This window comes from Pseudopodoces humilis, chromosome 7, assembly GCF_049639895.1.
Source record: "Pseudopodoces humilis isolate 2021_Gansu_Grassland_sample_001 chromosome 7, ASM4963989v1, whole genome shotgun sequence".
Lineage (NCBI taxonomy): Eukaryota > Metazoa > Chordata > Aves > Passeriformes > Paridae > Pseudopodoces > Pseudopodoces humilis.
The window spans coordinates 51,186,716-51,212,955 of record NC_142206.1 but is presented as its reverse complement, the minus strand read 5'-3'; the positions used below and the strand labels follow the sequence as shown (position 1 = coordinate 51,212,955).

General features: G+C 44.9%; 1 protein-coding gene across 1 annotated transcript in view; it reads right to left on the bottom strand.

The window, feature by feature from the left end:
* EVL (Enah/Vasp-like) overlaps positions 1-21,191 on the bottom strand; it is a 142,777-nt gene extending 121,586 nt beyond the window's left edge. Inside the window, exon 1 of the mRNA XM_088058007.1 lies at positions 21,110-21,191. Within this exon, the coding sequence (XP_087914133.1) occupies positions 21,110-21,114 (5 nt within the window). The 5' untranslated portion in view covers positions 21,115-21,191. The remainder of the gene's footprint in view (positions 1-21,109) is intronic.
* Positions 21,192-26,240: the final 5,049 nt, after the last annotated feature.

Here is a 26,240-nt window from a genome sequence, read left to right as displayed (position 1 = left end):
AGAAAGGAAGAAAGCCACTAACACAGTGGACTTCTGTCATTAAGCCTGCATTATCATTATGCTGAAGTGATATTCAGACCACCCTAAAAAAACCCTGCAACTGTACTGAAAAATTCTGCATTCACTTCAATTCATGAGGAGGAAAACAGAAAGGAGAAGGGAAATGAGCCAACAACAGCATATCTAATGAGTGTTCATTCACTGCAGCTCCAAAATTTCTGCAGAGTGGAGAATGTGGCAATCACAGGCAGCTTCCCAGAATATGCTGAAAAATCTCCTTTCAACAGGCTTGTCTCTGAGTTCAAAAGTCTGTCTTGGGCTTAGGAAAATGAAGTTTAAAATGTTTATTGAAATAGAAAAGGAGTGTCTACCTTAGTTTGTTTGGGTACTGGGGAAATTGTGAAAATAATTGCAGTGCCCTTAAGTTTACAGAACAAAGGCGTATTCAGTATTGAAATACTGACTCAAAGCTTCAGCTGTTAAAGGGAAGGATGGGTGGGGCAAAAATGAACATTTTTTCCCTCCTTTTATCAATGGGATTTCTATTATGTGTTGCCTTAAAATATAATGTGAATTTTGATGCACAAGGATAGTCCAGCATATTTCAGGCTTCTCCTTTTACTCTCAGGTTTTCAGGTTGACCACAAAAGTTTGATTTTCGAATGTCAACCTTCACCAAAAAAATCCTACTTTATTTATATATCTTTATTTATATATCTTGGAACTATCACCTTATTACCATATATCATGTTATCACATTATTATCACAGCCCACGAATATTTGCACAGAAAAAGATTGATTTTTTTCCCCTCTCAACTTTGGCCCAAGTATTCCTCATGCTTTGCAAATCTCAGAATTTGAGATTCCTGATCACAGGGTGTCTGATGCCTTCCCAACGTTCTTCTCCCACAGCTTTACTCTTATCATGCTGGCAGTCTCACATACCATTTTCATGAACAGATACCCTGTACCAGGTGCAGACAAGTGCACAGCAGCTGAAAGGGATGTTTTTCCAAATACAGCCTCATCTGCCTTTTTCTAGTGCTTTAGGGAACATGCACTGGAGTGAACCAAAGAGAATGGGGTTCTCACTGATTTTCTTTCAGCCCTTGGGGATAGCACCAAGTCACAGCTAGCAATCCAACAGAACTGAGCCAGTCGGGGTGAAAACTAAAAGCTCCATACGGATTATTAAGTTATTGATCACTGCAACAGCGCCTGAAATACCCAGTCAAGTGTAGGACTGTATGGTGCTGACTGCTATAGAAGGCTGAAAATGGAAAAGCAGTTCACATAAACAACAGACAAGTATATATGAGATAAATTCAAATTAGTAAAAGAAGAAATATGGTCAAGCCACCAAACACCTAAAAACTAAGATTCAGTCTGTATAGGTTGCAAATGTTAGTTGATATGACCAGGATTTGGGTATTGCTTCCTGTTTATGAGAAATTATTTAAAATCATACAAAATGTAGTGACAGCACAAGGGACAACTGCTTCAAACTGAAAGGTCAGTTAAGAATAGATATTAGGAAGAAATTCTTTCCTGTGAGAGTGGCAGGGCTCTGGAACAGGTTGCTCAGAGAAGCTATGGACACTCTGTCTCTGGAAGTGTTCAAGGCGAGGCTGGATGAAGCTCTGAGCAACCTGGTCTGGTGGAAGGTGTCTCTGACCATGGCAGGGAAGGGAACTAGATGGTCTGTAAGGTCCCTTCCAACCCAAATCATTCTATGGCCCTACTGATTAAAAAACAAAAATCCCTTTCAAGGAAAGGCTAAATTTGAAGTACAAGGTAGTAATGTATGACTTTTCCTAGATAAAAGATTATCAATCTTTTTTTTACAGTTCAGCACAGATAAATATGAATCATGCTGCAGACAGAAGTCTGCTTTGTAATAATGAATAACACTGCCCAATATTCACCTGACAGCCACAGCATCTTACCGCAGCTACATCTTTGCTGATTAGTATCTGTACAAACACAGAGCAGAATGCAGAAGATACTATCAGAGAAAATAAAAGGAAATGTACCTGGAAACCTCCTTAAATCTAGAATTTGGTCAATTCGACTTTTTCCAAGTTGTGAGAGCTTAAGTGGGGAAAAAAGTGAAGTTAGAACTAAAACTCAACCAGTATTATTGGCACTATCAAATGAAATGTCAGTGGAACTGGAAATAGTGTATGAATAAACCATGGTCATCCAGTAAAAGGCACTTCACAATAAAACATTTGGACACTTATGTGGGGTGCACACCTCGTATCTCAACAAAGCCACACCTGTGTGCTTCAGCCAGGAATACAAACACACATAACACCACAAACACCCTGGCTTGTTGTCATCTCCAAGCAAGCCAGTGGCCTAGATCTTATAAATGTTTCATCTGTAGAGTGGCATGCTTGCAGTCAAAAGTAGGAGCCACCATGAACCAAGCAACTTCCCCCACACAAAGGGGCACACTGTTGCCTGAATTTGAGACTCATTATCAGGTATACTGGCTGGACAGAAGTTACTCTGCACGGAAAATATCAGTGCCTACTAGACATCTTCTCTGGTAAACTTTAGAAGAGTATTCCTAGTAACAACTGGGCCTTCTTATTGTGAGAGCCTGAAACAGTTAATGGATTAAACATTTCTAAAACCATAGAAGGGCTCTTCCCCACTGGAGCAAACTGCAAAGAAGCAGGCAGCCATCCCCGTAGCCCACACCTCCCCAGATATGCCTATCAATTGGAATTTGGGCTGTGACCTGTGACGGGAACATGAGATAAGACAATGGGGATACTATTGTTTAATCGTCCCAGATCTGGGGAGAGGAATGTACCCACAAGGGGTACTGGAAGAGAGGCTGGAATGCTAATGGCTCAGACATTGTGGGGAAGCCGGGATGTGCAAAGGACCCTGAGCCCAGCCCTACAGGCTACAGCTGGTGTTGGGCAGGTGAGGACAGAGGCAAACCCCTCCAGGCGGGTCCTGTCACCTCGTCCTCACTCGTGAATATCCTCACTCAGCTGTGATAACTCCCCTGCCAGGCAGCCCCGGACATTCACCTGTGGCCCGAAGGTTTTCACCTCTGCTGACGGGCCATGATGAGCCATAATGGACTCAACTGCAGTGATATAACAGGCACCTGAAACATCTTCGAATGTGTCAAAGCCTCCCCGTCCCCTGATCCACAACATTGGACAACAACATCCACAACATCGGGGGAGGTACCTGGGTGTTCCTACCTGAACCTGAATATAAACCCAGTAGCTGTTGTGGTCTGGGCATGTTTCTCCATTGTCTCTTTAGGATTAACACCACTACACCATTGTCACTCTGGCCAGTTTCTGGCCTACTCTGCACATAGTCTTGCCTTCAGTAAGGCTTTTGGCGTCACATCATTATAGACACATTCACCACTGTGTAAAAAACACAATGTGGGAGTAAAGAAGGCAGTCAGACTCTTCTTAGAGGTGACAAGAGGCAATAGGTACAAATTTTGAAATACAGGAAATTCAATTCAGAAATCAGAAGAAACTTCTCTACCATGAGTGCTCAAACATTGGCACAAGTTGCCTAGAAAGGTTGGCATCAGCGTCTCAGGAGATATTCAAAACTCTTTAGGACAAGGTTCTGAGCAAGGGTTGGACTCAATGATCACCAGATGTCCCTGCCAAGCTCCACAACTCTTTGGTTCTGTGAGCAGGACCTTCCCATCCCTTGGGCACAGAACAGTTTGCTCCTGAAGTGTGTCTGGCTGCTACAGCAGATGTTCCACAAGCAGCATCAGGTCATTCCCACAACCTCTCCCCTTTGTGATAGCTCATGTGGAATTCACTTATTGACAACGCCTGCTCCCTGAGGAAAGCACACAGAGGGGAGGAAGATTATACATCATCTTTAAGGAGAACCACTGACACAGTCAGACCACAATGTTGAGACTTCATGCTGCCTTCTTCCTTTAATGCTGGAGGAAAGTTAGAGGTGGCCACAAGAATATTCTAAAACCCAGGAGAACCTCAGGGGGGCCTTTCTCTGAAATGCTCGTGGCCATGCTGGCCTTGCAGAGGGCCAATGGATATGTGCCAACTTTACCAATCTCTTTGCAGAGTATCAGTAAGACCCAATATTTTTGAGCCAGACCTAGCAAGGGGAAATGTTTTATGATATTCCCTGGCAAATCAAAACCAAAGCAGGAAGCTTATGTTGCAACGTATTGTTTTGAATATCATGCTTCTATCCCTCCCTTGTTCTTCACATATAGAAAGACTGAAGATTGAAAAACCAGGTTTTTTGGTTTGTTTTTTCTTTAAGAAGCTGAGAAATATCACAGCTCCTGGTTTTTTCTGCTTCTGCTGGACTCATTGGAGAGGGTCCACTGGCTTTTTCAATGAAACAGTATTAGGTCTGACACTTTAATTAAAGGATGTGTCAAAATGAACACAAAAATACCTTTTTAACATAAGCTGCAAGTTACTCTTTGGAGTCAAATGCATGAAAATTACAAAAAATGCATCACAGCAAAAGCCTTTATACAATCCATGAACCCAGGCAGCATTTAGGACCCCACATCATCTGATCATCAGTTCTCCAGTTTCCAGTGGTAGCAGGGATGATATTCAATTTCCTAACAAAAGGACAAGCCCGAAAATTCATAAAAGCAAAACATTAACAGAGTCCCCATGTTAGGGGGAGTTTGTTTTGTGCTCTATAACCAAGGTTTTTCCATGCATCTCCTAATCTTCCTGTATCTTCTCTAAGAAGAACAGGATTTCTGAAGTGGTGGCTGGAATTGCAAGTAAAGCCCCACTATTTGCTTCAGGTCTGTGTAGTGAAGTTACTGATGAAGCCTGAATTCTCATTTTGGCTCTGCCAGCACCCAGACCTCTGCTCTATGCACGGTCTGAACCAGTCTTCAACAAATCAATCACTACCATGACGTGTCCCAGCAGCCCTAAGCCCTGGCCATCCACCACTTCTGATCAAGACCCAGCCAGAAGAATGCAGGACAATTTGGGAGGAGGAGCAGAGCAGGAGGTCATAGATACTACTTGCCCAGCTATAATTGCATGGCTTACCATTTCTCAATTGAATGATTCCATTTTCTCACTCTGTCTTTAAAAAACCTGCTTACTTAGCCTATACAACCATGATTAACTACCTATGGTAGAGCTAGTAGCATTTTTACAGCCAAGTAAGGAGCAGTAGTATAAACTGCCCTACACTACCATGAATCAAGCTTAGTACAACACCAATTGCCCCCTTTTCATCACTTAGGTTAGACTAAAAGGCAAGTCACACAGAACACATCCAAACTGTCCTGCAATCAGGTCACAATCTTGGGAAAAGCTATGGGATACACTTTTGTCCATCCCAAAACTGCATAAAGGAGGTATCCAGGACCAGGAAAGGACAGAAGGGGAAGTCAGGAGTGAGTTTTGCAATCACAGTGATCTGGCTCTAGTTCCACTGACTTATTTTTGTACACCAAACCCCACAGCAAACTGCAGCAAGCAAAAGCTTTTCCCTCCCAGCAGTGCTCACAGCTGAAACTTTGCATATTCCCAGTGCCATCCTGCCTAGCATTGCTTGGGGTTCAAATCCAGAGGTCCAAGCATGTGCACAGTGTCTGGCATCCAGCTGGGCTCTGGTCATGGCCATCAGCCACACATCCAGCACTTGAGGTCATTTGAAATGGAACTGGGCACCAATTCAGTTCAGACAACTGACTCTACCTTCATGTATTAAGTATTTGTTCATGAGTCAAATCCTACTTCCCTCATATTTGGAGAGAAAGAGAGGTGAGCATGACCTGTCCTTTACCATGAGATCTTGTCTTTTCAAGTATGAATGACTTCCTGAAGCAAATGGTTCAGGTCATCCCAGATAAACATCCTAGTCAAATCCCAGCTTAGCTAATTTCTAATGAATGAAGCTACAGAGTAACCAGTGTATCCCAATGACCTTGATAGGGAAGACAGAAATAGCAAGGCTTTGGAAATCAATTCACAAGACTCATAAAATGAGAAATTACCACAAACCATCAAATACTATCCAAAAATTATTTCCCTTGCTCCCGAAATTCCTTCTAAGTTTCCAGGCAAGAAATCCTTATTCCTCAACATCTTTAACTCACATTTCTCTCTCAGAGCACTGCACATCAGCCTGACACAGCCTGCTTCTTCCAACCTCACATTCCTAGATGCATTCCCCACATTGGCTGCAAATAGCTCAGGCTCTCTCAGGTTTCACAAACCTTCCTTTCCCATCCACTGCCATGGGCACTGCCCCTTTTGCTACTTCAGCCTGGTATTAGATGCACAATATTAAATGACATTAGAACTATGCTGGACCCTTGGGTTGCTTCTGCTCCAGGCACTCTGCCCTCTCCCCCTGCCCCTTCTCCAAAGACACACTAGCACCAGCCAAATATTGCCTCTGTCACTGCAGTGCAGGGCTGGGAACAGAGCCCAGCTTGTGCAGCTCCCTCCCCACCTCCTCAGGAACAGAAAGGCACCAGCAGGGCAGAAAAGAGCTGAAATGTGTCTTGGGTCACTACAAGCACAGGAATGGCAAGAACAGGTCAAGGGAAACCTGACAAAGATGCTGAAGGATGACACACTCTCCCTGGTGAGAAGGGTATTCTGTAGGAAGCAAAATCTGAAGGATAGGTATTAGTCCCATAACCAGACTGTGTTGACTTCACCCTCTTGTCCTGACTTTTCAACTTCTCCAAAAACTATAATTATTTAAGAGTACTGTTGATGCTTGAGGGTGTCCTTTCTGGTATCCATGTTGTGACAGATCCATGTGCCCCACATCTCCAACATCAATGTGGCCTGAAGGCCCTTCTTCCTTCAGAATTCACTAAACTCTGCACCTTAAGTCTCTCAAGTAATTTTACATTCCACCTCTATATCATATAGACAGGGGATTCAGAAACAGCCACAGTGACTTTTAGGTTATAATCACATCTTCCTTCTCTAATTCCCCTTTCTCTTTCAACTACCTCCTCTGAAACCCTTTCAAAATGCTGCTGAGATAATCCCTCTCCTCCCTCTTTCTTCCCAAACAACTCCAAGTCTTAAATGCTTCTGTCTCTGACACTTTCCCTTCAGTTTATTATTTATCTTTATCATGCAGGCTCTTTTATCCCACCACAGTTTGCAAGGTGTTAGGAACATAAAGGAAATGTTCCCAAGGAGTGTAAGGATCAAAAGTGCAATGTCAGACCAGATTATTTCTAAACAATCCCACACTTACATAAACAGAAAGCAGCACTCAACAAACCAGTAGTGAGAAATAAAAAGGATATAGAGAAGTAATTATGATAAAAACATGTGAGTTTGCTCAAGAATGCTGAAATACCAGGAATTTTTAATTTATCTTTGAAAACCTGCTTTTTCTCTACATACTTTGGACAAGAGAGGTTAAAAGGGGTCTTTGGCCTCTTTTGACCAACATATTGGCTTCTCCTCAAGCAAATATTCCTGGGAAGGAGTGAAAAAGACACACAACACTTCAAACTATCACTGCACAAACCCAGGAGATTCCTCACTGAAGAACCTTATAAAAGAAAACTGTCACAGAGCCAAAATATTCTCTTGTGACAGCCAAGCCTCTTGCAGGTTCCCAAATAAGGCCATGACTTTATGTCTTTCCAAAGCCTCATTGATTTTCATTGCCTCCTGAAGAAGCACACTGTTTACATGTCTGGGTGTGCTGATATTCAAACAGGATGAGATGGGCACAGCTCGGTGCTTTCAAAGTCTGGTTTCCAGAGAGGATGAGCCAAATAATCACAGAAAAACTGACAGCACTGCTTTGGCCACTATTTGGGAGTGATTCCTTGTGCAAACTCAAACTAGAAGGTGTGAAGATGCCAGCAGGAACAGTCAGCATTTCCTAGTATGCTGGGGATAGCCCTCAAGTGAATTTTGAAGCACAATATTATATTTCACCTCACTTTCCAAAGTTCAGAGGGTTTTGCATCAAAGTTAGGGTTCTTGTTAAAGTTCAGGACATGTTTTGGAGAACTTCTCTATTCTTCAAATACCAGTTTACTCCTATTCAGAGAAAGAAATAAATAAAGGAAAAAAACCCAAGTTATGGAATTAGATAATCTTTGCTGTATCTAGTTTGTATTTACCATCCATTCCTCTCCTCAAGTCTTTCAAGTATTTTCAACTTGGCAAATTGTTGAAAATGATCAGGTGCTTCAGTTCAAGTTTTATACTTGAATCACAGCACTGTTTCACACAATTCTTTGAAAACAAAAGTCCATCCTTACAAACACCCTACACGAAGACTTGCACGTCTCAGCCACTCCAGCTGTCCCATTTCACAATTATGGTGTGTCCATTCCCTTAGTAATCACACACCAAACAATACACTCACAGAACTTCAAGGCCACCAAGAGAAAAGAAAGAAAAGCAGTCAGAAAGTGGGTCAGTAGAGCTTGTGTGTATTGAGGGCATGAGCTACCCGGTGAGGCTGCTCAGAAGCCACATGCTCTGTAGTACTACTGAGGCACAAAGGAGACAAAAAGCCAGAGTGAAAGAGTACAAGCCAAAGCCAAGCAATACATCACAGTTGTACCTAAACACCAAGAAAATCAAAATCGGTGGCATGTGACTTTAAGCAACTCCAGCAAAGCTCATTTCTTCTGTCCATGTGCTGTGTACCCCAACAGTGTGGGTGGAAGCAGGGTGTCTCTTGCACAAAGGGGTGACCTGGAGTGAGGTCCCACCCTCTCCACCTTGATCACACATTCACACTCCTGTCTTCACCCTGTGGAGAACCATGCAGCCACAAATCAGGTGAAAAGGTGACTAAGCCAACAGAAAACCGATGAATGTCCTAACAAATTAACAAAACATCCCACAACAAAGTGCCCATGAACTGCCACAAGAGGAGAGCAGTGGGAAGGAAGGTCCTTCTACAGCCAAGGGAGAACACACAACTACACCAGTTTAGGACTAACTAATAAACTGTCCTGTAAGGTGTATCTACATGAGAAAACTCTAGGAAGGTAATCTGAATTAACATTTCTGTAATGAATCAAACCACATTAGATCCCTGCAGACACATTATTAATTAAATCAACCCTATTTCATATTTAGAATAATTTACTTTGATGTGAATTAAGCTTAACACAATTAAGGTCACTTGAATGCTGAATCAGATGATATATACAATGGTTTAATTTAGTTTACCTAATTTACTTTACATTCATATTTTTGGTGATTTGGATTAGTTTTCCTTCAAATCCTTGTTCAGACAGCTTTAGACTAGACAGCAAAAACCTGAGGAGGGGCTGCAAAAATTCCCCCCACAGTCAACAGTTTTGAGCTGCCAGTGAATTCACCCCCCAGGAAAGGGGGACTCGAAGCTGTGTATCCCACTGAGGACACACTGCCAGGGCTGCTGCATGCTCAGTCCCCATGAAGGCTCTCCCCTGTCTCTGTCTTCACTAAAGTTCCTCTGGTGCCCAGAGGCTGGAGAGAAAATCAGACCCTGGAAGTCTTCACTTCATCCTCCTGCACTGCAAGAGCTGAACAGATGTCGATGGGCCATGAGAAATCCATGTCCTGAAGGAAAATGAGACAATCCTCAAGGAAGCTGAAGCATTTGATGTGGTTAGTTTTTAAATAGCAGGTCACGAAAATATTTGACATGTTTTTTACTGTTGGGAAAACACAGCAGTTATCAAAGTTCTTGTTTGTAATAAAATAACAAAAAAAATCATAAAAGCCTGCTTCTTTAGGCAGACATGTTAAATTGAGTTGCCATGTTTATTCACAGCTTTGAGGTCTTCTCATTTTGCTTACCCTGCTCCAACACTTAAAAAGTCACCACTGAGTCTTCTAGCAAACTCCCTTAACATTGCTCTTACGTGACTATGCTTTTTACCATTAAAGAGATTTTTCTGTACACACAGATGTGTAGGCAAATGCACTCTGTCGTATTTAGGGCACGAGTCATCTAATATTTTCTGTGATGCAGGTACCATCTGTGAAACTGAACTGCAGTTCAGGCCTATCATACTGAGATGGGTGTTGGGGAATCAGAGATCGAAACTGATATTAGATTATAATCCCACTGCATTCGAATAGAAGACAAGGGCTCTAGCAAGGACAGGCTTAACCTTTAATACCCAGGCATACCTTTAAATATTTTTTCAGGGAACATTTAGCTGTGTTGTTTGTTTTGCAGCGTCCACTCAGGATTATCATCTTTTAAGGGTTACAAAAGGCGTCCAAACCTCTGAAGCAAAAGGATGATGAAGAGGCCTGATAGCAACAACAGATGACAGCTGGCATCAGGGTGCAACTAAGGTTGCAGTGACAGACTTTGACCAAAGTGACAAAGAGATCAGAGACTGGAGATCACAGAAAGCATTCCTGGATGAGGAAAAAGGACTATTCTCTTAGCAATTTAGCATGGAAGTCCTTAGCAAATCACTGGGTTAATCAGACCATGCAGTGATCTGAATGTGAGCTCTTGCAAGGATGAAATCAGCACTGCAAGGAGGGTCAGACATGGAGCATCATTTCCACTCGGGCTGACCTGCTGCCTTCTGGGGCATCACAGCCTTCTCTTCCACCCCCACCGGTGTGGTGCTGACAGACATTTACACAGCTCCTTGGGAAACAGATTCAGGAGACTGAGCCAGCTGGAAACTGGGAGAACTGACTAAACCAGACCTGTGCCAGTACTCAGGACAGCAGTAACATCTAAATGCACACACAAGCCATTCACCCTGCACACCTCTGAACACATTTCATAGCTTGAGAATTGTCCTTGTGTGCCTTTATTGCTCTTACAAACTTGCTTCCACACTCCCTAGCTTGCTGGCTCAGTGTCCCCTCTGCTATTTCTGTAACAGTCTCATATTTAATACCATGAAATTTTAAAATAGTATGCTGGCTCAGGTTTTTTAAGCTCCTGTAAAGGGTTGCAGTCATGCAGTTCCAGCCCTATTTCTGTTTAGCAAGCCAAGACAGAAGAGACAAGCAGACCCTTGCAGTTCACCCTTGTGTCACATCTTGAGGAATATATAAATGAGGAGGCATTCCCTGGGGTCAAAACAAGCCCTGAGGGACCCCCCCAGCAAGATACACACACTCCTCAGCTACACTAAACACACTGACCCTCTTTCTGTTCCCTTCTTATTTCCATTTTTGCTTGTGAACCCCTGAAAGGGAAGGACCCACATCACCTGCCCCACAGGATGGCTCTGGCTTTCCCAGCCCTCCACACTATTTCCTAGCAAACCTGCTCCTTGTACCTGCCCACCTCCTCTGCTCCCCTAAGGGCTGGCGTTGTTTTTGACTTACTGACTTCAGGTCTTCAGGTAATCATTGTTCATTGGGGGTGTGGGGGATATTTCAAACAAGATACTTATATTCCTATTTGTATATGTTAAAGGTGAGGACTTCCATACAGAGAAAAGGAATCACTTTTGTCTCCCCTCCTAAAAGCTACAAATTTCCCCTGCTGAGTTCTGCCCTCGAATAAAGAAGAAAGCCTTCACTGCTCCATGAGACCCCAACCCCTTCAATACTTGCACATATACTTAAATTTATTACGGTCAGCGGTCTCACCACAAGGACCATTAGGTTCACAAACATCAAGGATGCTGTTCCCAGTAATAAGGCCAAGAATGTGTACAAGTCCTTTCAAGATTAGGGCCTTAATGCCGTGGCATCAGCTGGCCTTCTCCCTGCCTCCAGCACGAGGTGTGGGCAGCTGAAATCCCCAAGGATGGAGGCTGATGGCTCCAGGCTGACTTGCAGGTACAGGCAAGTGCCTCTGGACTGCTCCTGGGTGTGTGATGAACCAGACATCCCTGGGCATCACCCCTCGCCACAGCAGCCTTAGAGACAGCTGTGTGTGATTCCATATGCTGTGAACGAACTTCTGACAGTTCAGCACCAATTAAAACAAATAAACACAAAGCCAAGAGGCAGCAGGTCAGGCTCTGGGAGGATCCATCGCAACACTGAGCTACCAGTGGAACCTGAGCTGGTGTTGTGAGCTGTGGATCACTTTGGTGACAGCTGACAAAGCAGCACCTCCAATGGACAATACTGCACGTGCCAAAGTGTGATGAAGAGATGTAACTCCTTGTTCCTTCTTAAAGATGGGTCTTACTACCAGACAAGCAAAATGACAGACAGGGACAGATAAAGGACATTTTATTAAGCATACAGATAACATGAACATGAACATACAGGAAAATGAACTCAAGTCCATATTTTTCTCTTTTCTACTTATTGAATAGTCAAAGAAATTAATTACCTGAGAAGACTGCTTTATTTGGATGACACAACCCTTACTTTTCAACATAACAGCTGTGGGATCAAAAACTGACTTACATTCACCTAGGTGATATATTTAGTTAATTAAAAGAAAGATTAGCATGCAAATGTGTTGCAGCACTCAATACCAATTCATGACGAAGTCATAATATTAAAGTTACCTCATTCTGTCAAAATATACTTGTCCGGTATTTCTCTCATTTTAAATCACAAATCCTTTTCAAAAAGAAATTCACAGATTATCTCAAATCCCACTACTGTTTGGCAGGTGGGAAATAGAATGACAGACAAAGCAAAGCCATGTAATAAAATAATTTTAGTATCAAAATATTTTAAGTGTGTAATAAGAACAGTAAGAAGCTAACAGGAATAGGTACACACATACAAACTGCACGAAATATGTGCATATGGGGATGATTTTAAACTGCCTTGTTTCTGAATTTGAAAATGTTTGTAGCCATTTTTTGGCCTCTCATTTGATGTCCTCTGGACTGCGAACCATGAGTGGAGCAGTGCTAGTCTGCTGAGTGCTGAGGACATATTCCTACTCATCCAGCACACATGTAACAGACATTTCCAATTACAGCTTTCACACTTGAATTTACTTATTTAAGCCATCCTTTCCTCACGAGCATTCAGCAGCCCTGGCTGTGTTTAGCCGTTCCTGTTGCATGCAAACACACACCCTCGGAACATCGCTGCAGCCAAGCTCCTGAACCGTGCACAGCCCTGGGAAGAAAAGCATTCAGCATGCAATTAAAGGGATTATGGTGGCCACGACCCTGCTTCTTGTTAATGCCATTTCACTGTATTTTCTAGCTCTCCTCATTACTGAGGGAGTGGCTTACTGACAGGGATAAAGGAAGGAAGCTACACACATGCTAAGAAGCAGCGAATGATGGGAATGGGAAAAGAAGAAGGGGGAGGAAGGAATGAATGGATGGCAATACACAATGAATTTTGCTGTAACAATTAGCATTTACTACAAAGATGGTTGTCATCCTCAGAAATGCTTTTTGAACAGGAGACTCCAATCTAGCAAAGCAAGGATTTCAACAGGACCAAACTTAAGCCTTAAATCCTGTGCTAGACTGAGACCCGGCTACTTAATCATCTTAATTCCCTCTCAGGTAAGAATTGTCATCCTCCAGCAGATAAAGCAATGATGCCCAAAAGGTTAAGAGATTTAGCAGCTGCAGACCAGCCCAGGAAGTACAGCATGCCTGCACCATGGAGCTCATCCCAACAACAAGGACTGGGCCTGAGAAGCCTTGCTGCAGAAACACGAACTGCTGGAGCATCTCCCTGCACCCGTGGCACAGTACGAGTCACAGTACTACACAGCTTGCTTTTTTTTTTTTCTCTCTCTCTTTTACTCTTTTTTCACAGAAAAAGATGTCTATCCATCCTGACACCTATGTGAAGCTGAAGAAAGACAGAAATACAACTGTGAGATCTCAAGTTGCAGGAATGACACCTACTGCCTGGGGAATGAACTGCTCACCTAAATGAGATCGAACTCAATGGCAGGAGCTTCCACAGAACAAATCAGCAATGTGTGCTCACAGCCCAGAAAACCAACTGAATCCTGAGCTGCATCAAGGAAGGGTTGGCCAGCAGGTAGAGGGAGGTGATTCTGCCTCTCTTCTTCGTTCTAGCCCACCTGCAGGGTTGCATCCAGCTCTGGGGTCCCCAGCACAGGAAAGATGGCACCTGTTGGAGTGATTTTTAAAGTCCCTTCCAACCCAAACCATTCTGTGATTCTACAAAACAGGTCCAGCCCCAGTGCTGACTGGGAAGGTGATCACATGAAAGCCCACAGGAAATTCAATCAGGGAAGGAGGTTCAGTGGTTTAAGCAAGGTGTTTAATTCCTGATAAACAGTACCTATAACTCAGGGCAGGTAAAAACAACTCCATTATGAACTCAGGTGAAAAATACCTTTTTTGGACAGGGAGCATGGTTAGTAGTTAGAAAATGCTCATCCATACCAACAGCTAGGCTATACAGTTTGTACCTTAAAGCACTAGGGAGCCTGCAGTAGAAGGGTCTGCAGAGCACAAGAGGAAGATCAGGAGCAGCATCTCAGTAAAAGAAATACTTTAATTTGTAGTAATAGCATTCCCTGAAGAAATGGTTTCTTGAGCATTTCTGGTGTCAGGGAGCATTGCCATAACCTACCTTTTACACACACCCTTTGCATATGCAAAGTGAATTTTCTTTTCTTCTGTTTTTCTATGTAAAAACTTCATGATCCAGCTCATCCTGCCAAACCACAAGTGGCTAAACTTCCACAGCTGAGGAGAACAAGAATGGCAACTCAGGAGAGTTCCCAACTATAGTGTATAAACTAACACTGAACTTGAAACAAATGTAAGGCTTGAACGCCTGCATCAAGAAGGAAAGTCAAAGGTTTCTGGCAGCCACATGTCTCTATGACTTTAGGACTGTGAAATATCCAGTGAAATGTAATGCTTCACTAGTTGTTGTGGCATTACAGAATGGCACTCTGGATAGTCAGAAATGTGAAGATTTCCACGCTCAAATTTTTGGTAATGACTTGCCCACTCTGTCTCCTCAAATAAAGATAGATGTCCTTAATGCTTCTACAGCTCTCAAACGATGAATAGTTTTGGAAAGACCGACAATAATACTCCAAGCATTTGCTCAATGCAAAAATGCAAAGTCTCACAGGAAGAGTGAGATGTTAAATACACCAGAAATGGGGGGGAAATAATTAAACTGTTTTCAGTTTCACAGGGTCACGATGTGGACTGAAGCACACTTTGAGTGTTACTGGGTGATGTGCACACACACCCATGAACCCAGAGCTGTCACAGGAAAAACGTGCCAGACGAACCACGAGCTTCCTACAGCGCAGGATAGAGATGTCCCACCACCCAGATACTGGGAAACAACCTGCCCTTACCCTGCAAACTTCTCGTGGGCTAATTAGGAACAAGGCAGAGTAACCCAAGCAAGGCTGTGTGCTGCCGTGACTTGCACCCTGGCAGCGTGTCTGGAGGCCTGGCACCTCCTCCCTGGGCCCCATCAGGACTGCACTGAGACAGGGACAAGGGCTTTACCCATCAAGTGTGCCACGGTGGGTTTTGGTTGTTTCCCCTCATTATGGCACATTAGATCAAAAAGCAGATGAAATGGAAGTCTTGGGTAGGTGACTGCAGATGAAATCTGCCTGAGGGCGAACAGTGGGCCCAGACAATGGTGGCACAGTTATCCACCTCTCCTCCCTGCTCCTGAGAAACTGAGTCCAGGCCAAAAGGCTAAGAAAAAGGAGGGGAAGCACTGTGGATCCCTAGAGTTCTGCAATGACTGTGAAGAAAACAAAAAATATGTGGGGGCAATACCAATGTACAGCTGGGGCAGCTTTTGCTGCTTACCTACTGCAGTAAAGGACAATACCAAAACATCACTGAGATGTTCTTAAATGTAAATAAAGAGTGGATGAGATAATACTGTGGTTCTGATTCCACAAAGAACCCTGAAATATTTATAAATAACCTTCTCAAAAAAGAAAACCTACAGCTCATTCAATTTGTATTATTTCAACTTATTTTAATTCCGTAATTATTAGGATTAAGAATTAGTTATAATTAATTTCATTTTGGCAACAGTTTTAGAAATATTTTCTAAAGAGGTTCCATACTGCTCCCTACATAGTGCTCAGAACTGAGCAAAACTGTGACATAGCAAGAAAAAGGAAAGAAATCCCAAAACTTGCAAGATACAGGAACTTATTTGAAACTGAATTGTGTTTGCACTTTGGAAAGATTTTTATGATTTCTTATAAGAAATACAAATATTTAACCTAAAATACTTCAAAAGAGAGGAGTACTGTACTGCCCAAAGAAGTAGGCAGCCAAGTGCAGGCAGACTATGCAGACACCTTTAATTGTGACACACTTTAATGAAGCTGCTCTGTATCTGCTGTTTAACATGGTCTGAGTGACTCAGGACAGACAGAAGGGACACACCACACAAACCCACAGCACTGAGTTAAACAGACCTGTGCACATTTGAAAGATTATCCTCAGCCTCAGCCTTATACCACTACAAAATACAAGACAAAATACCCAAAAAATGAGGGAATGCACAAAAAGATATCCAGGATCTATGCTTTATTTTAGAGAGGGGGAAAAAAAGTTGGAAGTATACAGAAAAGCAGTATGAAAGAGGCACAGCTGGCCTGCCTGTTCCACAGCCTGGCAGTCAGGGTATGCTGACGGAAACCCAGTGTTGCCTGTTCCCAACGGACCACTGCTGCCTTTACTTGGCCACAGTCAGCGTGGTACAACCTTCAGTAGAGCTCCAAAATCTCCTGACCATGAGTTTGTCTACAGCTGGAGCTTACCTAGCCCTCTAAAGATCAAGGCTGAGGTAACAAAAGCAATTTTCTGCCAGCAGCCTAAGCGCCCACACTTGGGATTTTGCTGACCAAACCATGACAGGCCAAGGGCTGAGTGTTTTCCTGTCAAGAGATGCTGGCAGAACTGCGTGGCACAGGTTCAGCTTGAAGGGCTGCAAACCTAAACACACCCAAAGGCAGGGCTGTGGAGGTGATCTGACAGCTCCCAGCTGACCCCAGGAACCCACAATCACACACACCACGATGCCACAACACACAGCAGGAGTCAGAACATGGCAGGACAGAGCCTTTGAATTAAACAAAAATTAGTTAAGTTACAGGCATATTGCTCCAGCTCAGAAATCAGTTACTAAGTGACAAGGTTAAATGATATTTTATAGCCAGCTCAATTTTATTGTCCATCTCAGGGTGTGCTCCTGCTTTTCTACTGAAAACACTGAGCTACAAAGTCCACCAGTAAGTGAGGTTGGTAATCCCAGTTTTGATGACATTATAAATAAAAACATAATGTTCTTTCTTTTTACAGATGCAAACAGAAAGAAATGGTAAAGAGAGAAAAGTTAGAAAATAACACTGCATACATACAACTCCAGTTACCCCACATGCAAGAACTGGCAAGACTCTTGAGTTATATCATGAACTGCTTAATGAAAAAAAATGGGGAGGACACTGAAATGCTCAATACATTGTGTTTATTGGTATAAATGTAAAGACTTTGCTTGTTTATGTCTGAAAACAAAAGGATTAAGAAGTATAATGTATATAACTTCCTGTTATTAAAACCGGAAGGTATAAATATTTAGTCCTCCTTTTCTCAACATGTTTCTCCATACATTTAAATTAGAGCTAGATACAAAATATTTTTCAGATTTCCAGTTGATAGCTTTTTATAAAAAACTCAGAACAAAAAGGCTGGCTTTAGCTAAACTTTAAGGTGCTCAGTGACACCATTTCCCCCCATAATTTCTGTGCTGAACTCATTACTTTGGCTTGGATTAAAGCATGTGCTATCACAAAAGAGTAAGGATTATTAATCTGAATAATCCTGTTTAGAGGCTGGTTCTATCTCCAGATATTAACTGCATGTTCTGCTTAGAAAAAAACTAAGTGCTTAAAGTGGGTGGTTCCCCCCCCATCATTGTCTCAGGAGCACAGCACAGAGAGCAAATGTACACTCACTACAGCCATGGCAAAGAGAGAGATGGATTTCTTCAGGGATACACCCAAAATGCTAAGTCTGCATTTTATTTTTAAACATAGGGACCACTGAAACACAGATGCCTTATAAATTACAGGTATGACTTAAGAAATTACAGGTTATACCTCTGTTGACAGAATGTAAAAATTTTATTTTCACCTACAGTGATATTCATAGATATTTTCCCAAACATGAGCTAATTCTGTTACTTCTAAGAATAAAAGAATATCTGCTGTCAAATAACTGCTACATTTGTTGTAGTAAAGCAGTATTTTTGTGTATTAAAAAATAATAACACCTCTGCACTTTAATATTTTCCACACAGGGATCCTAATCCATTTTTGAGGCAGAACATCTATTATAATTGGTTTTATTACTAAGGTGTCTGCTACACCCACTATTCACACACTTCATATCTTTGAAGCTAAGGCATAAAGAATTATCAAAAAACGGAAACCATCACATAAATGCAATAGTGCAAAGAACAGCACTGTAATCTATTCACCACAAAAAGAGAGATATAAATAAAGCACACATGGCTAAGCAAATGTTTCAAGGTGGTTTTTATTAAATGATTATATAGCCTGCCAGGGTATTTTGGAATTATACAGCCTGTATTTATTAAACAAGAATTGTTATTGGAAAAGGTTTTAGGTGATTTATAGACATATATTTACTGACAAGTACAAGCTATTCAGTAATGTCTGTACATGCAAGGGAAAAAAATCTAATGGAAGCCTTTAAAAACAGGAATTCATTAAAAAAAATCCAACAAAATAATACTGTACATTAAGAAGCAGTGGTATTTATAACAAAATACTACTTTAAGTGTGATCCACCTGCAGATGCCAAGTGTTGTGTGGGGAAGGCAGGAAAGGGCAGCTGCACGAGGCCATGCCCAGCAGCACACCCAGACCAGCTCTGGCTGCCTCACGTAGAGCAGAGGCAGCTGGGGAGTGCAACCTAGAGAAGCACCCCCTCCATCATTGTTAAAAGTGAGGATATGGGGAAGTTCTGGAGCCTCTCCTGGAGTTCAGCTGCTTTTCCCTTCCAAAACACCCTGTGGCTGACCTCTTCGAGTGCCCTATCTCGCCTGGTGAGGATTACCTTGGGTACATTATGATACCTTTATTCACAGTCTGTCGTGGTGGGTCTCTCCCTTATTCCCTCTTCCAGCAAAAAGTGCAGCCACCAAATGTGGAGGTTCATGTGGAGCAGAACATCTTCAATGGCAGAAACCCAGCATCACTGCAGCCTTCCAAACTGCCCATAGTGCCTCTTTGGGTTGAAAGATGGGCTTATGGCAGTAAGTTAACTTTCCTTCCTCCTGGGGAGAGCTCTAGCAACCTTTCTTCATGGGGCAAGAGTCCTCCCAACTGGGCTGCTTAGCGAGCAGGAGGGAGCAAGGGAAAACTTCCCCAGCATCTGTTGTGTTTGGTGACTTCTCACAGAGGTGTCTGACTCTCATTCTGATCAGACCAGGTGAGACTGATGCAGACACACCTTTTGTGTGGAGATCAGAGACACATGACACAGCAGGAATTGTGTGCTTTTGGCCCTCCCCAAGAATGCAATTTTAAGCAAGTGAGAAAAATTAATGGTAATGTAAATGGCAACAAAAAAAAAAAAATAAAAATCCATGCAGCTCCAAGTCTTCAACACACATGATAATGCCAGGAGTAAATGTAACTGTAAATGCAGGCAAAGGCTTTTCTGGACTCCCACTGCACTTGCTAGGAGCATTGCCAACCCTGCAATTCAGGAACCAGGCACCACAGAAAGATATCTGGCTTCAAACAGTTATTTCCATTTTTAAGCTTTCCCAAAGCAATTTTGCTTTGCTAAAGATAATTATTAAGTGGAAAAATTCACTAGTATTAAAGATGAATCAGGGGGTTCGGTTGCTCCAAGAAACTGACAGCTCAAGTGAACTCGAATAAATGAGCAAAGAGAGGTTTGCACGAACATAAACCAAACCAAATAACATTTCCCCTCCATCCTTCCATCAGGAAATTGGTTTGGTGGGGCTTTTTAGCCCTTCCTGTTCACTATTGACAAACTGACCTCGGGAAAACTACGAGCTGTAGCACCCGCTGCCTGAGGAGAGGGAGATCCGGCACGGCCCATGCTGGATGCTCTTGAGAAATATCCCATCTCCGCTTCTCCGGTGAATTCCTCGTTCCCTTCCTCGCACACCGCTCTCCCCGACCGGGAGTCCTTCGCCCGGCGAAGCCCTCGCCGTCCCCCCGGGCTGCGGGGCCCGGCAGCACCGGGCACATCCCGGCATTAGGGCAGAATAACACCGGGCACATCCCGGCATTAGGGCAGAATAACACCGGGCACATCCCGGCATTAGGGCAGAATAACACCGGGCACATCCCGGCATTAGGGCAGAATAACACCGGGCACATCCCCGCATTAGGGCAGAATAACACCGGGCACATCCCGGCATTAGGGCAGAATAACACCGGGCACATCCCCGCATTAGGGCAGAATAACACCGGGCACATCCCGGCATTAGGGCAGAATAACACCGGGCACATCCCGGCATTAGGGCAGAGCAGCACCGGGCACATCCCGGCATTAGGGCAGAATAACACCGGGCACATCCCGGCATTAGGGCAGAGCAGCACCGGGCACATCCCGGCATTAGGGCAGAGCAGCACCGGGCACATCCCCGCATTAGGGCAGAATAACACCGGGCACATCCCGGCATTAGGGCAGAATAGCACCGGGCACATCCCCGCATTAGGGCAGAATAGCACCGGGCACATCCCGGCATTAGGGCAGAATAGCACCGGGCACATCCCGGCATTAGGGCAGAATAGCACCGGGCACATCCCCGCATTAGGGCCCGGCAGCACCGGACACATCCCGGCATTAGGGCAGAGCAGCACCGGGCACATCCCGGCTGCCCAGCCCAGCAGTTTCACAGGCGCTCACAGCCTTCTGTAACCACCGGATAATCTGTCAGATGGACTTAAGCACTGACAGTCAAACATGCCAAAAACGTCACCACCCACCCGTACTATCCATCCGGTGAAGGACTAGGAAGCGCCGCATTGCTTAACCTCTCCTCCGCCTTGCACTCGCACAGGAAATCCCCACCCCCACGCCGTGACACCACCGCGGGGACCCGAGGTGCCCCCACCCCTCCGCCGGCAGCTCCGCGGCCGCCCTGCCCCGGCGCTCGGCGCATCCCCGCCCGCACTCACCTCATCTTCCCGGCGGGGCGCGGCGGCGGCCGGGGCCGGGACCGGGGCCGGGACCGGGCGGTGGCGGCGGCGGGACGGGGGGGGCGCCGGCGCCGCCCCCGCCCCACCGGCTGCGCCGGGCCCCTGGGCGCTAGCCGGGCAGCGCGGCGCCGGGCAGCCCCCCCGCCGGCCCGGCCATGTTGCCGGCTCCCGCCCGGCTGCGCTGCCTGTGTCTGTGTGTCTGTGTGTGTGTGTGGGCAGGACAAAGCGCCGCCGCCGCCGCCCGCCCCGCGCCGCTCCGCTCCCACGCGCGGCGGGGCCGCACCGCCCCCCGCCCCGCCCCGCCCAGCCCGGGTGTCGGGGGGAGCCCCAGCCTTGCCCGGTCCCACCCGGGTGTCGGCGGGAGCCCTAGCCCTCTCCGGGTGTCGGGAGGAGCCCCCGGCCCTGCCCGGTCCCGCCCGGGTGTCGGGGGGAGCCCCCGGCCCTGTCCGGGTCCCCCGGCCGGCGCAGGTGGGGCGGGGACCGGCCGCGCACCGTGCGCGGCCCCGAGCGGCGGCTCCGCCGGGCTCCGCCGGGCTCCGCCGGGCTCCTCGGCCGCTGCGAGGTGCCGGGACTTGGCCGTGCCGCGTCCCCGATCCGTTCTCGGCTGGAGCGGGGCAGTGCCGAGGTTGGAGACCTCTCCTCTGCACACTGCTGCCCTGAGCAGGGACAGAACCGGTGCTTTAGTGGGTAGAAGCACGAGCAGAAATGGCATTTCCAGCTAACACCATCACCCTTCCCACTTGTCTCAGCGAGTGTCCTTGAGAGCTTTCTTGCCCTGCATTCAGCCTCGTCCTGTCTCCACACCCACCTTCCCACCACCCACCCCGGGAACGCTGCACTGCCTCCAAGTCCTGTATTTCTCCCATCTAACTCTCATGTCCACTCCACATCCCAGTCCTGTCCATAACCCACTGCCCTTCTCCCAGTCAACTCCCTTGTGCAGCCCAAACCACAGGGTGATGATATTCATGAGGTCCAGAGCCTGGAACTTCCCTAGCCCCTCTCTATGTCTCTTTACCTCTTCCCATGCACCACCCAGTAGAGAAAAGATTATGTTGAAATTGATATCGCTTGAATATCCTCAAGGATCTGCCATGATACAGGACAAAATTATGCAGTTGTTTCTCAGATATTCCATACATAGGTCACCATAATTTGTTCACCATTTCTCAGAGTAAATCTTCACTATGACTCTCTGTGGATCTCTCCCAGTTCTGCATCACCCAGTTTAGACACAAAAACCCAAAACAACCATGAAATCCCACAGCAAGCAGTGGGTTTCCAAGCAGTTGGCATGTGCGTGCACATGGTGTCTGGAACAGTAAAGGCTTCTGGCCTTCTCCCTCCCTGTGTGTGTGTGTGTCCCCATTAACACTGCCCCCATCACTCCCTGAGACCCCCCTCCATCCGTGTGTGCCCTGGAGGGACAGGGAGCTGTGGCCCATCTCTGTGTGCAGGAGTAGTTTTGAGAAGGTGTGGGCAGTGGGGCTGGGGAAGGCTCTGGGCAGTGCCTAAGGTGAAAGGTTGTGTGAGGGCTCAGGGGAAAGTGCCCACAGTGCAGAGCAGACTGTGGGACTGCATGGGAGGTGGCCAGGTGTGGCACAGAACATGCAAGAAATGAAGAGCAAAGCAGTAGGGGCCATTTTCCACATAAATACTTTACATTTTTATTTCAATTTCTCTGAAAAGTTTACATACTCATGCCAATAGAACACTTATTTTTACTGTAGTAGTAACCTATGCCACCAGAATAAATGTTGCTAAAAATCAAGCCCATAGATTTGATGCCCTACAGACCTATTTCACCACTAGCTTGTCAAGCTTTGCTGCTGTCCGCTGCAGCTCCATACCAAATAAAATACACAACAATAACAGCAACAAAAACCATGGTAGTAATCATCTATATGCCTTTTATTCAAGGCCATGGTTGTTTCTTGGTAGCTAACACATATCTTATATCTGCTGTTTTCAATGGTCATTAATATGTTAAAAAAATAATTGAAGACAGAGTTACTGGAGGAGCAGGGGGAGGGAACCCCCACCACTTCTGTGCCTCACAAGAACAAATCCCAGCTCGTGCTATCCCTGTCCCATAGCAGGTCTGCTCCATCCTCTTCCCAAGTGACACAACCAATGAACCTAAGCTCACTTCAGACAGAGAGGGTCTCCTAAAGAAGCTGCTTCCCTTAGATATAAGGGGCCTCCTTGCTTGTTTGAAACCAAAACTTATAGTTCTTTCTTCTAAGCAATTATCCTAAATCTCCTAGGAGGCACAATATATGTTGTTTGTATAAAGAAACAGCTGTGTCACACCACAGATCTGATATGCAGTCTCCCCCAAGTGACAGTGCCTTGTAGAAACTCATCCACATAATTTGTGATGAGGTTGCTGAAGATAGTAAGCATATGAATAATGAGCAAAAATAAAACCTATTTTCTTATTACTATCATCTGACTAATCCTTTAGAGTGTGGGTCACTGATCAGCTCATAGGACATATGGGAGACAGCATAAGGCAGGGAGGATGCTTATTAAACTAGAGAGTTTAATGTTAATACTAGAATTTAAAACTTGATTAAAATAGAAAATCCATATATGATTTCACTGATAATCTGTTTTTTAGAAATATAATTTCCTTAAGATAGGTTTATACAGGCAAATAAATTTGTGTAAATCACACTATGGGTGAGATACAAAACTAGAATGTTTAGTTTTATAGAAGCAAAAATGTCTTCTGCAAAGACTTTTATTTGCTGTACACCTTGGCTGCACAGCATAAAGGGGCACAAAGAGCTGAAATCACAGCCACCATGTGCCCCAGTACTGACACATCCAGCCCTGGCAGCTGCCCATGAGGGACTGCAAGGCACTGGGTAAGGACAGGGGTGGCTTCAGCTGCTCACCACTGTACCTGCACTGCCTCCTGAGCACAGGTACTCTCTGTCCCTGGGCAAGCTGCAGCTCACTGGGTATAAACTTGTGCAGCATCTACCCTTGCAATGGGTTGGGAGGCTGAATTGTCCATGAGTTGGTTGAGAAATGATGCAGAAATGCAGTCAGGCTACTAGACTAGACAATTACATCTGCTGTTTTATTTACTCTTACAGAAAGAAGCAAGAGAGGAAGACAGATGCCAATCTTGTTGGCACTAATGGCACAAAAATAGAACAGTGTTAAAAATCTTTCTTGTACCAGAATCCACGAGGCTCCCTTATTACATTCACTGGTTGACCACCAGATCACTGTGTTGACAGAAAGACATGACTAGAACATGTAATAATTGTTTTGCTGGGACAAATCTGACATTATATTGCAATCAAAGCTGTATGTCTTCTAAGAGACTTAAAGCTGGTAATTTGTATCAACAGATACATAGTCTTTGACTGTAGTCTTGTTAATTTACCTGCTCTTTGTCCAGGGGGAAATCCTCACCCACCAGGGTGGTTACCATCCTGCTGGTCTCATTGGTCTTCCCTCTTCCCACTGCACATCTCCCTAACTGCAAATTCTCCTGCAGAGCCCAGCAAAGACCTGCACAAGAGAAGTGTTGTCCCTATGGCTGCATCTTTCCCAGCTGACAGCTTCTGCATGGCAAACCCTGATGGATCTGCTGCCAGGCCTCTGGGTCCTGTTGCAAAAACTGCCCTGGGGCCTGCTCTGTTGCTTCAGAGATTTCATGTTAGGAGGGGAGGAGGAGGAAGAGGACATCCTCCTTATGCAGTCACACAGCCTGGGGCAACATCCTCTGCAAACATCCTCCTCTCAGGAGCTCAAGGTCATCCAGCTGTTTTTCTCAGAGTCTCCATGCCATGTCCAGCCTGGTGCAGCAAGTTTTGTGGTCTTTTTTTCCCCACTGAATTTCTCCAGCCTAGAGCTTTCTCTTGAAACTTTGGCACTTTCCTATGGACTTATCCACGAAACTACCTCTTTTCAAGGAAAATGAATGTCCACAATAGTTTGTGGACACTTATTATTGGAAGGCTTTTCCTAAGCAAGGAGGATTTAGGCGTGTGAAAATCACTCTTGAGAGGAATTCAATATATTAATTCATTTTATCACAGTAATACATGTATGTTTTTATTTCTATAAGGAATTGTTCCTCAGACAGCAACATGACTCAGAACTTTTGCCAGAGATGAAGTTGTACAATTTCACAGGAACATTGCTGAGGCAGAAAGAAGATGATTTCAAAATTCAGGTGCAAAGTGAGAGTCAAAGATTCCCAAAATTCAGAGAGGTTCAGTCCTGAATGTTGGGTTTTCACCCATCCCCACATCCCTACAATCTTTGGCACCATTTGGCAAGGGCTCCATCTCAGGTTTGTTGTGGCAGCCATGGTGAGGCCACTCACTGTCTGCGCCTGCATTTCCTTGGCAACACTTCATCCAGTTCTGGGATGAAGAGGGAAGGATGAGAAAAGAGTGGAACAAATACTCAAGTAGCAGAAGAGTATGGAAGGTATTAAAGGGGACAGGAAAATGGAGACTACAGAAAAATGAAGGAATTACATAAGTTTGGAATTTTTATTTTTATAAGAAAAGGAGAGAAAAGGAGATTGCATGGAAAGGAAAAAAATGAGGAAATCATGAAGAAGGGAAAGAAGTAATATAGGAAAGGGCAGAGAATAAGTAGGAAAAATAGACTGTTGATATACTTTAATTCTATTAAATTCTATTAAATTCTATTTTACTGCACTTCCTACAGTGAAGATGGGAATCCAGCTTTGCTTTCAGGGAGGTAGATCAGTGCCTTCTCTTGGGAAGGGAGGAGGTCACTGGCACTTTTATTTTTCCTGTTATGCCTTCTGAGAGCAGGGTTTACAATCACTGGGGAGGCTGAAGCAGGAAGCTGCAGACTTCCAGGCAGCAGGGAGGAGCTCTGCCCTGCAGGCAGACCCTGGGGATCTGTTCAAGGCCAAAGGCGACTTTCCCTCTCACCCAAAACTAGAGGGAGTAGGCTCCGAGGTGATGCTGTGCTCCCGAAGTCAGAGGCAGCCGGGGCTCTGCAGGATGCTGCACTGCCTGTGGCCAGATTTTCTGCTGAGCAGGAGCTGCACATACGGGAAATGCCACAGGGCTTTTCACTTCGGCTGAGCCTCCTGTCAGCTCAC